General features: G+C 47.7%; 1 protein-coding gene across 8 annotated transcripts in view; it reads right to left on the bottom strand.

The window, feature by feature from the left end:
• Positions 1-15,093, bottom strand: part of LOC132022064 (guanine nucleotide-binding protein G(s) subunit alpha) — a 20,970-nt gene that overhangs the window by 3,547 nt on the left and 2,330 nt on the right. Inside the window, exons 1-6 of one of the 8 annotated variants that reach the window (XM_059407314.1) lie at positions 14,885-15,068; positions 11,024-11,096; positions 7,793-7,837; positions 3,372-3,426; positions 3,167-3,286; positions 1,465-1,562 (exon numbers count right to left, since the gene is read on the bottom strand). In XM_059407314.1, coding sequence (XP_059263297.1) covers positions 1,465-1,562; positions 3,167-3,286; positions 3,372-3,426; positions 7,793-7,837; positions 11,024-11,096; positions 14,885-15,023 — 530 coding nt within the window. In that variant the 5' untranslated portion in view covers positions 15,024-15,068. Of the gene's footprint in view, positions 1-1,464; positions 1,563-3,166; positions 3,287-3,371; positions 3,431-7,792; positions 7,838-11,023; positions 11,097-14,884; positions 15,069-15,093 lie in introns of those variants that run through there. The other 7 variants (XM_059407313.1, XM_059407319.1, XM_059407320.1 and 4 more) reach the window with 7 other exon arrangements.

Here is a 15,093-nt window from a genome sequence, read left to right as displayed (position 1 = left end):
CCCCCCCCCGCCCCGCCCCCCAGCAAGTTTCCTTAAAACTTTTCATGAACTGGGCAAAGGCTGCCATTTGCAGACAAAGTTGCAGGAGCAACTTATAAATGGTGTGAAATTAAAAAAAAAAAAAAAAAAAAAACCAGACCCAACCCCAAAAAGCTGCTAAATGACGGTTCCTGACATTGTCACACCCGCCCCTCCTACTCCGTACCTGTACTTCTGACTTGGGTCCAAGATACAAAACGCAAACAATTGCAGGATTTCCATTTGTTTTGAGTTACTATAATTAGCACTTCCAGCTTTTCGTTCAGACTTTGGAGAAAATCAGGGACTTTGCTGCAGAAGTGGTAGAGGGTTGGGGTCCCCGGGACTGGCGGGGGGGGGGGGGGGGGGGGGGGGTGTGCGGTGCCCGAGGACACAGCCCGGCCGGCTGCGGGAGGTGCTGTCCTGCAGACTTCCTACCCCGAGGGGGTAAGGGCAGGTGCCCGGACCCGCCATCCTCAGAGAACAGGAGTGGAGGGAACTTGCTGTTTGTTTGCAGTTACCCCCCCCCCCCTTTATTCCACAGCATTCACAATAAATCCCACCAGTTTGGGGCTCCTGAGCCACTCAACAGTAGCTCTTTAGCCAGCCAGGAACCCTGGTCGTGAGGACTTGATATTTTCTATAGCAACGTCGCTTCTGAGTTTCAGCGACCTCCAGAAGGAAAGCTGCAGTGTCGCAAACACCCATCACCCCCGCCCCCCAAACCACCACCACCAAGTCACAAGACATCCCAAGTTTTCACTGAGACCACTTAGCAGGTAAACCAAAGCTGCCTTCAGAAACAATTTCTCTAGGGCTCTGATCAGCCTATCTTTGACTCCAGCAGGTGCAGTGGGACGGAGCTTGTAGTATGCTGTCGGCTCCCCACGAGGGGAAGCATCCTTGACTTACAGCCCGGTGAATAAAGGCAGGACATGGAACTCAACAAAACCTAACTAGAGAGGAAGAGCATCCAGTAACCTTGGGCCCTGGCACCTAGTGTCGTCACCTACCTGATGGCAGAGATGCCAAGGCAGTTCTCAGCTACCAAGGAGAGGGTGGGGTATGGTTTTGTGCTGGCCATTTTGGTTAGGTTTTTACATGACAGCAATAAAATAAAATATTTTTAACATTATTCAAAGCTTGAGAGCTGCCCCATCTTCCTAAAAGCTTTCAGGTCAATCCAATTAATTTCCCTCAAGCTAATTAATTATGCACATCACTTTACTGCAAGTAATTATCATTTTGCTCTAATAGGCATTAATTGTTTATATAAAATAATGTCACTGCACTAAAAAAGTGCAATTAAGGGTTTTCTGAAACAAATGAATCAGACCAGAACTTTCTAAGTGCAGATGGGTCTATGAGCGGAAGCCCTCAAGCTCGATGGAGATTTCTAGTGTCTTCTACGTTTGTGCCTGTGCTGTGTGCGGGGCGGTTACTCACTACTGGGCACAGTCGATGAGCTGGTACTCGTTGGAGCGCTCGTAGCAGGCGCGCACTCCTTCATCCTCCCACAGAGCCTTGGCGTGCTCGTAGAACTCCTGCAAGGGACCACGGGAGAGGACACACATGAGCTGGAGCCCAGGCAGCCACGCTGTCCCTACAACCCGGACGCCACAGTTCGCTGTGACCAGCGCAAGTGGCATTCCCACTTGTGAGCCACATTAACGACTTTGTGCTCAAAAGAACTTTCATCCAATTTGTGAAACGTAATTAAAAGCCAAAGTAATTAATTCCTGCTGTTCTCTTATGGTGAATTAACGGGTCTTGGGTCGTGTTCCTCCTATGTGTTTTGTTTTGGGGGTTTTTTTTTGGTGGTGGGGGGCGGTACTGGAGGGCCAGGACAGAGTGAACTACTGAATCATTTGGTTTCTCCACACAATTACTTTTCCAGGAAAGATATACATTAATCTGCATTAGAATACGCCAAGGAATGATTCAGTGTTGTGAAAACACAGTATTTCGTTTGTAAGATGTGCTGGGATGAAATTTCCCTTCCAGGAAAATTTGAATTTTTCCCAAAAAATATGATGGTTAGGAATTGCTGGCGAATCGGACCTTGTCAGTGCCTGTCCCTTGGGAAGGGTCACAGTAGGGAGAAACAAAGGAGCAGAGACCCTCTGTTGTCCTAAATTGCAGGAGGTTATAAGTCACATCTCATCTGAATATACAAACATTTTTAATTACATGGGAGCAACCTCCCCTTCCGAGGGAAGACAAAGTTTTTCTTCAGATGTGAATTCAGCAAGAGAAGGATTACAGGCAGGTAGGGACACAAGGCTCAGCTATCAGCTCCACTAATAGAAGGTTCCTGTTTGGTGCATTTTCAACCCGCTACCATTTTCTCTTTTATCAGAAATATACATTATGTATAGCATGCTGATGGCTTGAATTTTGTTTTCAAACAAATGCTTTAAAAAAAAAAATTCACCTAGCCCTACTTATTAATACTGCTTCCCTGCTAGTAGAAGTTTGCAGCCAAGCCCACTTAAAATACAAACACAAATTCCCAGGAAAGCCTGACAAAAGACCACAATAACTCATTGTTCTAACTGTAGACAAGTCTTTTCCTTCTGGGCCTTATAAACTTGTGCATCTTTCCACCTTGTTTCCCGTTCCTCTCTCAGAAATCACTCTTCCCCTACTACGGGGTCAAAATGTATACATTTGGAAACGGGCAGTTTTATGTCACCTAAAAATAGTTGTTTATGGGACAAAGAATCTTTGTAAACAGGGTCCTGCACGCCAAGGAGGACGCCCAGGAGAAAATCTCCAAGTTATAATTTAGGTTCAAGTCCTTTCTTTTAACTTGGGTCGGCCAAAGACGGGGACGAGGGAATAATTAAGGCTGCGACACAACTTGTGCCGATCTCCCTCACGAAGATTTACAATCTACTAAGGCAAGGATTAAAGTGGGGTGTTCACTTGGGGGGATGGGTGAGCCAAGATGGACAGGGGGTGATCCAAGTTTGCTCACCCATCTTGAGCAAAACCCTTACTGATTATTAAGGTTTGGGTTTGGCACATTAAGGACCCTAGTGGAATTCATCTATTCTCAAAGTGTGGCTGACACAGGTGACCAGTGGCCAGAACGCATCTAGGAGCCCGGGTTGGGGGGTAAGGACAGCCCAAGAGCTTAGCTTACAGGAGGGAAATCGAAGTCAGGCACGTTCATCACGCTCAGAATATAGTCCACTCTGAACTGGTTCTCAGGGTTGGCCAGCTCCACGGGGGGCACGAGGTTGCTCATGGCGGCCACGATGGTCTGAAAAGGAGTTAGCAAAGCAGTCAGGGGGACAGCATTGCCTGAGGTGGGGGCTAAGAGAAGAGAAACGACCCAAACAACGTACTTCAATCGCCTCCTTCAGGTTGTTTTTGATGTCCTGCACTTTGGTCGCCTTCTCACTACAGTGGGATTGAAAAGAGAGAGATCATATGGCATCATACTGACCGACAGGGTCTCTTTAGTCAAGACAGTCCAACTAAAAGCATAGTATTCTGTTCTTGCAAGAGCGGTGGGTTCGAATCCCTGCGGATTGGAGGCTCCTGAATGAGGGCGGTTTCAAATGATGACCTCCCAGACGTGTCTCAGGACACGCCCGATTGGGGCCGATCAGTGAATTGGCATCAAGGACCACGTCTACTGTACCAGAAGTCGGACCTAGTTCACGGGCTGTTCCATTTCATGAAGGTCCCACTGCATGTCAACGCTTCCTAAAAGGTTTCTACTGGCCCTTATCAATACCCGTGTGTGTGTGTGTGTGTGTGTGTGTGTGTGTGTGTGTGTATTGGGAGGGTGTGGGGGGTATTAGGTCAATCATATTGGGGAGGAGAAAAAAATTCCATGGTTCCACTTGGGGCTTACTGGGTTGGTATACAGAGGACCAGTGAATGCAGTGGTGTTAGGACACATTTTAAGGCTTTGAGGCCATTTTTATTAAGTCACAGTGTCAGCCACTCAGCTAGCAGCAATGACATTTCTAGGTGATGTCACTATACAGTGATCCCTCCATGTGAATAGGGATGAGATAAGATTATGCCCCCAGGAGTCTTTATGAGCTGGGACTTGTGTGCTGGGGGCTGGGAGGGGGGCACCAGTTAGGTAGAAGTCAGAAGTTTAGCTGCCTTTTAATTATGACTTGAACCCAAGTCATGGAAGATCTTTATTCAGAGTCACTGGGGCCACAGGTAATGCCCACGCCCTCTGGTTGGGGCGGGGCAGGGGGCGCGGATGGAATACTTGCTCCGATCCCATGGATAATGGGTACCGGATAATGGGTACCGATCAGGTGTTTTTCAGCAGCTGTCGTTCATTAGAGACACGACCAAAGAAGATTCTAGAGTTTGTGTCTTCAGGGGATGAAAAAGACCTCTTGCTTGGGGTAAATCTTATCACACCTATTGCCTCAACCTTGTGGTTTTGGGTGGGGGTAGTGGAGCCCGTGTGCAGGACACACCTACTGTGCTTTAGGCCCCGGGACAGGACGGCAGTGTCACGTGGAAAGAGGGTGCCGCCCCCTCATAGAGGAAACTTAAGGCTCAGAGGAAAAGTGAGTCACGGACGCAGGAGGGACAGAGCCCATCTTTTTCTTGCTATGTAGGATTTTTAAAGGCAATCTCAGGACTCCTAATTTTTGCAGCTTCCACATGGTTGATTGACCAAGAGTCCTGGAACGGAGGGAGGTAGTGATCAAGCTGGGGACCCCTCAGGAGTGGGGGAAACACAGAGAAGGGGGGTGTTAGTGGCTGGCGCAGGCCAGCAGAAAGAAAGGTTAGAGGAAGGGAGAGTGCGGGGTGCAGGGGTCAGGTGCTCGCCTGTCAGAAGCCCGGCCCCCCGGCCAGATCCCGGGCCTGAGTTTTCCCCAGAATGGTGGCAGCTAATGCTTCCTGCCTGGTTCAGTCTTATCAAAAGATCTGCACGCTGATGTGAGGAAGGAATGCCCCTGACACCGACTTCACTGCGTCCCTAACCCAGCAGTGGCCCTCTTTCTGGGGAACCAGCCTCGAAGAAACGAGACTGCTTTTCCTACCAGAGTAAGAAGCTAGTTCAGAAGTATTCTCAGCGGGGGAGGGGCGGTAGGTTTGGGGGTATGTGGTGGGGGGGAGCAGGGGGGGGGGTAGTTTGTGGCACCAGGAACCCCCTCAGGGCCACTTCAAAGTGCTAGAAGTCAGGAGAGCTTGAACAGACCTGATGGCAAGAGGTGTCCTGCAAACCATGGGTGGTATCTGCACCCTGATGGGAAGTCCTGGCTCAGTGCCGCCCCCCACCCCGCCAACTCTTTGTGCAGCCCCCCTACAATGAAAAGGGACCAAGAGAGTCCTGACCCTTCTGTGGGACTTTTCTACATTGTACGTGCACCACTGAGACTCCTTTCTGAAATTAGAAACCATGTCCAGAGACAGGGCTGGAGTCCCACTCAGTTCCTCAGACAGGAGCAACTTAGTAAAGGGCGTGTTTGCCCCTAACGTTCCCTCACGGGACTCAAATCTACCTAAAACCCCACAGGACAAATCTATTTCCATTCATTAAAAAGAGGCTCCATTTCCATGGTAATGAGAGCCATTAACCTTCAGTTTCAAGGTCCTACAGTAGTTAAAATTAGAGATGTCAGGGTATTAAATACCCAAATGTATGTACACCAAGAGGAAAGAACTTCCAGAAACTAGGTTCTTTCATTCAGTTTGATATTTTGGTCTAAGTAGTAGTATGATAATTGGAAAACTTCCAGTCTTAAATACGGATATTTTGAGAACGTGTTCAGTATTCATCTACGTATGTGAATAGGTGTGGGAGTATATCAAGTATAAAACAGCTAAAATAGAAATCTAAAATCTAATTCGGGTGTGTAATACTAAAACATAAAATTCTTCCATTGAAGCAATTACTATGTAGATGGAGATATTATACTGGGGCTGGCAAGTTTATCATCATTTTTACTATCGCTTAATGAATTTAACATTGATTGTGAAATTCAGAGAAAATCCCTCGGATGTCTCTCAACTACTTAACAAAGCCAAATTATGTACCAACTACTACAATCTGGGCTGACTAAAATATCGGGGCTGGGGGCTAGAAGTGCTTTTAGCACACTGCCCCCTTCCCCCTCTCCCCCATGTAAATAAAGCCTATGGTCTGGGTCTGAATTTTAAGAGCCCCTCCCCTCCCCCCCAATCAGCTGCCTACGTGGTGGTTGGGGTGGGGTGGGGGGTGCTGCATTGTACCAAGGGTCTTTTTCGGTCCTATACCTTATCTTTGTGCTTTTATGGGAAAGGACAGACAAAAGAAGGAAGACAGAAGACAGACGCAAGATACCGGGATTGCTGAGACATGCAGAGAATTTTTATTTATCACATATGTTAATTCTTCTATTTACTTGCAGAACAGAGTCACAGAGAGAAGTGCAGGCAAGGTATTAGTAGGGTTCAAGGGTCTAGCACAGCTTCTAGTACACAGGAGGTGGTTCGGTAAGGGCTTGTCATAGTCCTCAAATGCCAACTTTTGGTACAGTAAACTGTCAGTCACTTCTATGGAGATGCCTTTTTTGGGACTACTAGTAAACTACATTTTTGCCAATTAAGGATTTCATTCCACATTTTTTTTTGCGTGTTTTTTTTTGGTAATTTTTTGTATTTTTTTTTTGTATTTTTTGTTTTATCTTTTGAGGTTAGGTGGTGGGGCCCCCTCCCCCTCCCCCCCCACAACAGAATAGTATTCTTATTAGAAGTTCCTAAGACCAGGCAATTCCAGCATGCAAAGTGTGATAGGACATAGCCGGGAAGAGGAGAAACTGTAGCCATCATCTAGGGATAATAGATTCTAAAAGAAACAGATGAACAAACATGTGTAAGTTACTTTGTCCCCCGACCCCCCGGGCCCTTTGCCCCACCCCACCCCACCCCGCCACCGAAGCTCCTTCTTTGAGGTGCCCTAGGCTAGGTCAGTGGGCTCTGCGTGTTCTCGTGGGAACAGCGGCGTCGGCGCTGCATGCTCAATGTGCAAGCGGGCCTCCGGCGGCTACCTGGCATGCGGGTACGTGTCAGCGTGTAATGCGGAGCGGGATGTAGGAAGTGCAGGAGAACAAAATTGATAATGAACGCAGGGAAAAAAGCGGATGCCATCGTGAACTTCCTATCCACTAGCTAATACAATATGCATCCAATTAAAAATACACTCGAAAATTTTAAAAAGATCAGAGGCTCGGAGATCATTCTTAACGATGACCTCCCGCAAGGTGCTGAGGCACTTTTTTTTTTTCCCCTCCTTCTCCAAGTTACAGACAGTGCAGCACCATGTATTTTGATAAGGGGAAAAGATTTTCTCTACCCCCCCCCCCCCCGACCAAAGTCTGAAATTTTAAAATCAGACCAAGCACTGGGTGGAGAGGAATATAGCAGATAGTTTGGAAAACGAGTTGCCAATTCGAATGGACAGCTGGGGTAGGGGTAGGGGCTGGGGAAACCAGAAACCATATTGGGGGGGGGGGGTCAATACTTGAAATCCTCAACTGATCGTCTAAAGTTGACGTCTGTTAACTTTTCCCCAGCTGGATTTAGTTAACATGTAAAGGATGGCTCCCAAAAATTATGTTTTGCACTACACGTGCTCGAAAATGTTGAGAGACTGCGGAGGGGTCCCGTGCGAACAGATAGCAAGATGGCTGATGGCCCTGAAATGAGTTTTGCTTCCTCCCCGGGGGCTCGGCCCTCAGTTTCCCAGTATGATCTTCATGTCTGTTTGTTAAAAAGTTTTTCTGTTTTCGAATGTGCCTACCCATCGCTGTTGCTCCTGGCAGCCTGCGGATCCTCTTCGCCGCCCCTTTTAAAGAGAGATTGAAAGCTCACCTAATCTGCAAGGCACCGCAATTTCCCAAAAACCCCACAAGCCTCTCTACATTCCTCAGCACACGGCCGCCATCCTCCCGTTCCGTCCTGGTCGCCTTTCTGGCTAAGCTGGAAGGTCTCCGGAGACGGCAGGCCGTGGAGGGAGCGCCACACTCCGCCACTGAATTAGCCGAGCCCTCTGGAGACTCTCCCGTCGGGTATACAGAAGGGACGGATAATTATTTTCTTGTGCTTTCACTAAATGTACATGCATCAGGGAGATAAAGCCGTGATTTATCTCACAATTCTTTGGAGAATATAGCAGCGCGTTAAGGCTCCCGGGTTCTCCCAGAGCTCCGTCTTTACCATGTTGTATCTGAACACACAAGGGCCCAGACACGGCTGATTTTTGCCGGTGATTTCCTGGTGCGGGACTAATGTCCTCCCTGCTTGCGGTCAGGGAAACGACGTAGGACGTGTGTTTTCTTTGTATGTAACTGTTCCCAATAAACTGTCATCAATTAAAACTGTGTGCACCGTGAGGCAGCGTGGGGGGTGGGGGGGTGGGGGAGAAAAAAAAAAAAAGGGAAAAAACCCCACTTAAACCCCACTTTTCCTAAATAATAGGAATTCCTCCTTGGAAGTGGGAAGGGCAGGACGGCTAAGCGTTCTACGTGGTTTTGTAATTGATTAGCTTATTAGCTCAACCAATATTAATGGCACTTTTTTCTGCTGATACTAAAGGTAAGAAGTTAGCTTTGAGTTAGGAAAATCGGCACTTGACCTCTGGATTTCTCAAGGTCAGATTAATATTACACCTCACTCTACAAATGTAATCGGCACGGCAGTCTGCGGATAGTTAAGGCAAATTTAATAGCTCAGCCCAGCCCTGACAAAGCGCACATTTACAGGAGCGAGGAGGAAAGGCCCTGCACCACGCAGACACCCTTTAGTGGACGGAAGTCACCGTGCCTTCACAGGGAATCCCTAGTGAAGAAGGTGACCACTTTTGTTGCAATACCGCACTGAGGAAAAAGAAAAAAGGAGGCTCACTTGAAGGAGACAAAAATAAGGTTTCTAGACTCACACGAATTCCCCTGTATGTCACTTCCACAGGCTAAATTTAACACCCTGAGAGATTACCTATGGCTTCCTCTACGAGGCAGGCAAACTGGGAATGTCGCTTCCTCTTTTTAAAAAGAAAATAGAAAAGAGAAGTTCTGGTTTAAATGCCTCATGTGCATTACAGACTGGCTCGCCAAGGGAGGAGAATCCTTTCTCTAAAAGTTAAAAAATTGTAGGGCCGTCTGGAGAGTGATAAAACCTTAAGTCAACTGCTCCAAGGCTGTCCTACCTTCTGCTAGACTCGAGCTAAGGTAAACAGCGGCGGCCGCATCCTTTTAAAAATGCTCGCCATGTCCAGTTTTAATCAAAATATTTATCTAGAGGGTACATGGTCAAATTATTTTTGCTTAACTACATCATGAAGAAGCACGCCCCACCCAGCAAGTTATGGGGGGAGTAATTATGCAAGATTTGTCTTTAAATTACAAATTACAAATTCACATAGCTCAAAGTCGATTTCTGGCTTTTTGTTTATCAACTGCTGGCAATCTCTGGGAATACAGTTTTATTGAAGGGTGTGTCAGGAATTAAGAATTTCAGAATTGCTTTGTGACAAGTGAAAGTGAGTAGTTAATTAGCCACACGTATGTGCGTGTATTGATAACTCACTGAGCCACTCATAAAATTGGTAAAATAGCCCATCCTTCTTTAGGATGGGCTATTTATGAGCACATGAATTTGTGCTTAAAGAAAGCATCCTAAACTAAAACACCCATTTATTTGTACGCATGACATCATCCTCAGCCCTGATTATCTGACCAAAGAAATTCTAGAATGTTCCATGAAGAGCTGCCTTCAAGTGCAGTCCTGTTACCTCTGAAAGGTGAGAAAATTCATCTTTGTGTCCCCAGTGCTTGGTGCATAGTAGGCATCTGGAAATGGCTCTTTACTGGCTTGTTTTGTGGGGTTCTGGTGCCTGAGGCCATGCGGCCTTGACTCAATGCACCCCTTGGAAAGGGAAGGTGATGCAACGGGAGAAGCAAGTTTTCAGCTGAATCCAGGTTTAGGGAAGGGAATGGGATTGCTAACCAGCTAGTAACTGTTAACTAGTGCCTTCAGGTGTTTACAATCCAGTGTGGCCAACGGCCATCACCCCAGAGAAAGCCGAGGCTGGTAGATTTAGCAGTTTTCTGTTTCACAAGTGGGTGTGGGGGGGTGGCATTTGGGGTCTGGCGAGAAAAACAAATGCCCTGATTATCTTCAACGCTCCCCTCTATTTGCATTCTTCATGGCGTACAGAACCCACATTTCTCTTCCATCCCTAGTACACGCACACTCTCTTTTAATCTTTATTCTCAATGCGGTATCGTCCCCTTGTCCTAAAACAAGATGCCTGCAAGGACTTTTCAAAGGCAAAAATGCCCCTTGACCCGGCCGGAAGTACCTAACTCCCAGTCTCCATCACTTAAATGCCTCCTTTTTCTTTAGGCAAGACTATTGATTTTTAGAAAGGGAAACCGTGATTTGCCCATAATATTAATTCCAAAGAGGGTGGTGGTGGTGGAGGGCATGAGGAATTATTAACAGGGGCTGCTGCCTCTTTCCAACTTTGTTTTCCGTGAGAACATTACTAAAACAGTGTTTTTCCCCCTAACAGTTTCAAACACCCTGCATTGGTGCATTGCGCTGACATCTGCGGGGTGGGGCGGGGGGGGCTTCTCTGCAGCGGTCAGGTTGCCTGCAAAGTGGTGGCCACGGCAGGTGTCGGCCATGTTCGAGACCCACTGCACCAAAATCTGCGGGCAGGTCTGCGGCAGACGTGCCACGGGGCCAACCAGGTGCTATTTTCCTGGTGTGTATAGGGGGGAATGGCGGGGGGGGGTGTATTTTTATAATTCCGCTGCTTTATTATTACTATTCTTATTTATTGCTGCACCAAAGATTAAAAGGGGGGGGGGATTCTCAAAGAGCTCTTCTTCCCTGGATTTTCTATTATGCAGGCTGAAAAAATTAAGTGGAAATCAGCTGCCCAGCCCCCAAAATCTACCTAAACTTCCTAAAGATTAGTATACAACGTGTTACTTTTCCTGTGCCCGTGCACAGAGTTGACACTTACTCTCCATTAAACCCATTAACATGCAGGATCCTCATTTGCTTCACAATGGTGCTTTTACCAGATTCTCCGGCACCTAGAAAATGAAAGTAAGTCTGAGGTTATGAAGGAGGTATTTGACACACTCTGGGCAGGGAAGAGGACCGCTGTCTTTGCCACCGAAGCAGCTCGCAGAAAACACACACAAGAACACATTTGCAATTTTCCTTGACATTTCGACGCAGAGAAAACAAAACACATGTCTAACTTGGTCTACCTGCAGCATTCACCGCCACAGTCGCGAGAATTAAAGGGTTTCATGTTTTCAGGGTCCCCCCCCCCCACCTCTGGGTTGTGTTAGAATCTGTGGGGTGGGGAAGCCAAGGGGCAAAGAGAAGGAAGGTCGCAATTTTGTCATTTGAGGGGGGAGAAAATCGAAGTTAAAACTGAAACTGAATCCTCGGAATAGAGCACTGGCGGGTGAAACCAAATCAACGGAGGCAGCCACAGAATTCACTGTTCGTCGGAGGTTTCATGGTTAAAATACCCAGGATTCACAAACAATGCCCAGACACCGCAGTCTCCTTCAGCTCACGGACTGACGCAGCATTTCCCTCCCGCAAATTCTCACAATGCAGCTTCTTTCCGGGTAGCCTTCTCTCCCCTTGGGCTACTCAAACATCAACCCTGACCCACAAGGTTACATGTGTCCTCTTTTCCCGCAAAGGGTATTTTCCTAAAGGTAAATTCTCTCTGGATACAACCACCATGTTGCGGGGGGTGGCGGGGGGAGACAGTGGGGGGGAGTGGGAGCCCATCAACTGTATGTCATCTTCTCGAAAAACACATTTTAATATCAAATGTAATGCTTGAGAACAATCATAATCACATGTAGCAACAACTGTAAAAAGTATTAAAAGGACACCACTTTAATCAGGAGGGAAGATATTCCTGGGAGCTACTGAATTTTCAGATTCTTTAAGCCCTTCTCAAAGTAAGAAGGAACACACGCCTCCATTTTAAATCACCTTTCATTTGTAAACATATATTTTATGGAAAAAGCACATTTCCAACCAGCTAGAAGGAGGACTGCTATTTTTTCATTTTCTTTTTTGTAAATGTACACTCACTTCAACAAATAACTCTTTGAGTGAAAAATTTTTTGCCTTCCTCCCACACAAACCTGTTTTTTTTTTTTTAAACCATTTTTCTCCGCCCCCCCCCACCACTTTTAATTTTATTAAATTGCTTTTGTTTTTACTGCCCAGGGAGCAAAGCATTCCTCCTTCTCTTGCCTTTTCACAAGGCTGTAATCAATATCTGTAAAAGTTAAAATTAGTTTCCACAGAAACATTGATTTCAAAGCAAACACTGTATCTTAATGAGCCCAACTCTAATAAGTTAAAATATTAAAGGCACTTTTCAGAGACTGCACACAGAGAATACATGACATTAATCAGAATCTCCAAATTCTTTCGTCAGAAGTGTTACAGAAGTGTTAAGATGTTTAACACTTCTCTCTAACAGACACAAACAGATCTGTGCCTCAGTTTCCACATTTATGAAATTAGAGAACTGGACTGAAAAACTACTGCAAGATCTTTTGTGGCGCTGTAATTTACTCAATTTTTTGTCATTAAATTCAGATGCAGTTAAAAAGAGGATTTGGGGTATCATTAGGTTTCCTCTTTGGGGGGTACATTATTTGGTGAGAACCACCATTTAAAAATGCAGTCTGTGGCACTGAGTGGGGCTTCAGACCCTCATGCCAGAGGCGATCAATAAATCATGATAAAATGTGGCCATATAAAGGAGGACACCTGGGGAAAATGAGCCCACAGGGATGCAAGGTGTGTTCAGAGTAACAGTCTCAATTAACTAGAGACTTTGTGATTACTGAGCAAAGGTGTTAGAAATTTAAGGCACCCTTAGTATCACATTTGCTTCAAATTAGTATTCAGGTAGCAAGATGGCATTCCTAGGAAAGATTCTAGACTTTTCCAGGCTTATACTTTGAAATCAAGTTATATGCATATTAATAATTCACATAGCATAATTCCACCTTTACAAGTTTTAGGCAAGACTTCAACGTATCATTTAATTACTGAAATTGCAAATGCATAAACACCAGACTTACTTCCACTTAATTAATAATTTTCTGCTTTACATAAATCTGGACCCAGGAGAACAAAGAGGTGACCCATCCAAAGAAAAGCAAACCAAACACCACCACAAAGGAAATTCAGCCTTTTACATTTTTATTCTTTATAATGAAGCTGTTTTGTTGAAATGTGACCATGAACTAGGTTTTAACCTAGCCAATTCACAAATTAACTCAGCCAAATTACTGAGGAAGTGGAAAACTTCCACACTAATTAATGCTTGTGTAATTCTTCTGGTCATTTCAACAATTTCTTTTATGCTTATGTTTTATTTTGTCCCTCCACCCCCCCTTAAGAAAAAAGGAGGAAAGGCCATCTCCTTATAGTTAACAACCCCCCCCCCACCCCGCCTTTTTTAAATTTTTTGGCCAAAGAGGAAAAACCACAATCAAGAGAAAACCCAAAACCAAACAACCAAATGTCACTTGACAAACAACTAATTAAGGTCTTTTCATCTCCTTCCACCTGGAAAAAAGTCGTCTCCTTAAAGCACTCTCAATGCCCCCCCCACCTTGAAAAGGACATAAAACAAAACAAAACAAAACAAAAAAAATCACGCCATTTCCAGACCAAGAAGCCATTTACAGACAAATGTCATTTTCCAGTTCTGATTTGTGAATGTCTTTTTTTTTTCTTTCACAAAGCAGTCTCAATGTGGCCGACTAACAGGAAAATGTGTATGTGCGTGTGCGTGTGCGTGTGTGTGTGTGTGTGTGTTAATGGTTTGGTGGTGGGGTGTGGGGGGGGCTACAATTAATTCTGCTTTTCAAAAAGCCTGCATGTCTGGAAGGGGATAAAAAGGTCATACTGTAAAAATGACGTGTCATTTGGCTTCACTGGGCACTTAGCGTACTAACTCCATTTTTTTTGGTGGGGGGGGGTGTCTTATTTTATTTGATTCTCCTTGTCTTCCTTCCACGGCCCGACCCGGCCCGGGACACGTCTGCTCCGCGCACACAGTGTGTCCTGCCCGAAACGCACCGAGTCGCGCCCAGCGGCGGCCGCGCTCCCCCCCCACCCCACTCCGGCGCCACGACTCGCCCGTGCCCCCTCCCCCTCACTGCACCACCTTTACCACTCCGATCCCTTCCGAGGGGCTGATGTCACCCGCCCCCCCCTCCACTCTCCTCGGCCACTTCCCCCGCCAAAGCCTCCCCTTGGCGAGGTCCCCTTGGCCACAGCGGCGCCCCCCCCGCGCGTCACCCCCTCTTCTCTGGCCCCTCTTTCTTCTCCCTCTCCCAACAAATCACACACCCCACGGAGGCGGGTCCCCCTCCCTCTGCCCGCCACCCCATTTCCTGTCCCCGAAACCCTCTTTTTGTCGCAGTCTCCCGAGCCCTGTGGGGCTCCCCCTCCCCCCCTCCCCAACAAGCACCCAAACCCCTGGCGTCGTGTAGGCCTCGCGGAAAACAGAGAGAGGAAAAAAAGAGCGAAGGGGAGGGCGAAAGAGAGAGAGAGAGACAGAGAACGGGCGGACCAGGGGAGGGGGCCCCGCGCCCGCGCCGCCGCGGCCCCCCGCCCCATTTTGAGCCCCCGCCCGGCCGAATCTGCGCCCCGGGGTCCCCCTTCCGGCCTCGCCCCCCAGAGACAGAGCCCGCGAGCGGGCGGCGGGCTCGGGAGCGCGCGCCCGGGGCGGGGGGCGGGCTCGGCGCGCGCGGCCTGCGGGGCGCCCGGAGGGGCCCCCGAGCCGGGCCGGGGCCGGCGCCCCCCGCCCCGCCCTTACCCAGCAGCAGCAGGCGGTGCGTGGCCCGGTAGACCTGCTTGTCCTTCTGCAGCTGCTTCTCGATCTTTTTGTTGGCCTCGCGCTGCGCCTTCTCCTCGTTGCGCTGGTCCTCGGTCTTACTGTTTCCGAGGCAGCCCATGGCGGCGGCGGCGGGGCGCGGGGCGCGGCCGGGCTGCGGCGGCGGCGGCGGGGCCGGGCGCGGGCGGCCT

The sequence above is a fragment of the Mustela nigripes genome, chromosome 7, assembly GCF_022355385.1.
Source record: "Mustela nigripes isolate SB6536 chromosome 7, MUSNIG.SB6536, whole genome shotgun sequence".
In the NCBI taxonomy this organism is placed as follows: Eukaryota; Metazoa; Chordata; class Mammalia; order Carnivora; family Mustelidae; genus Mustela; species Mustela nigripes.
Note: the sequence above shows the minus strand (reverse complement) of the source record. Positions and strands in the feature narration are given on the sequence as shown.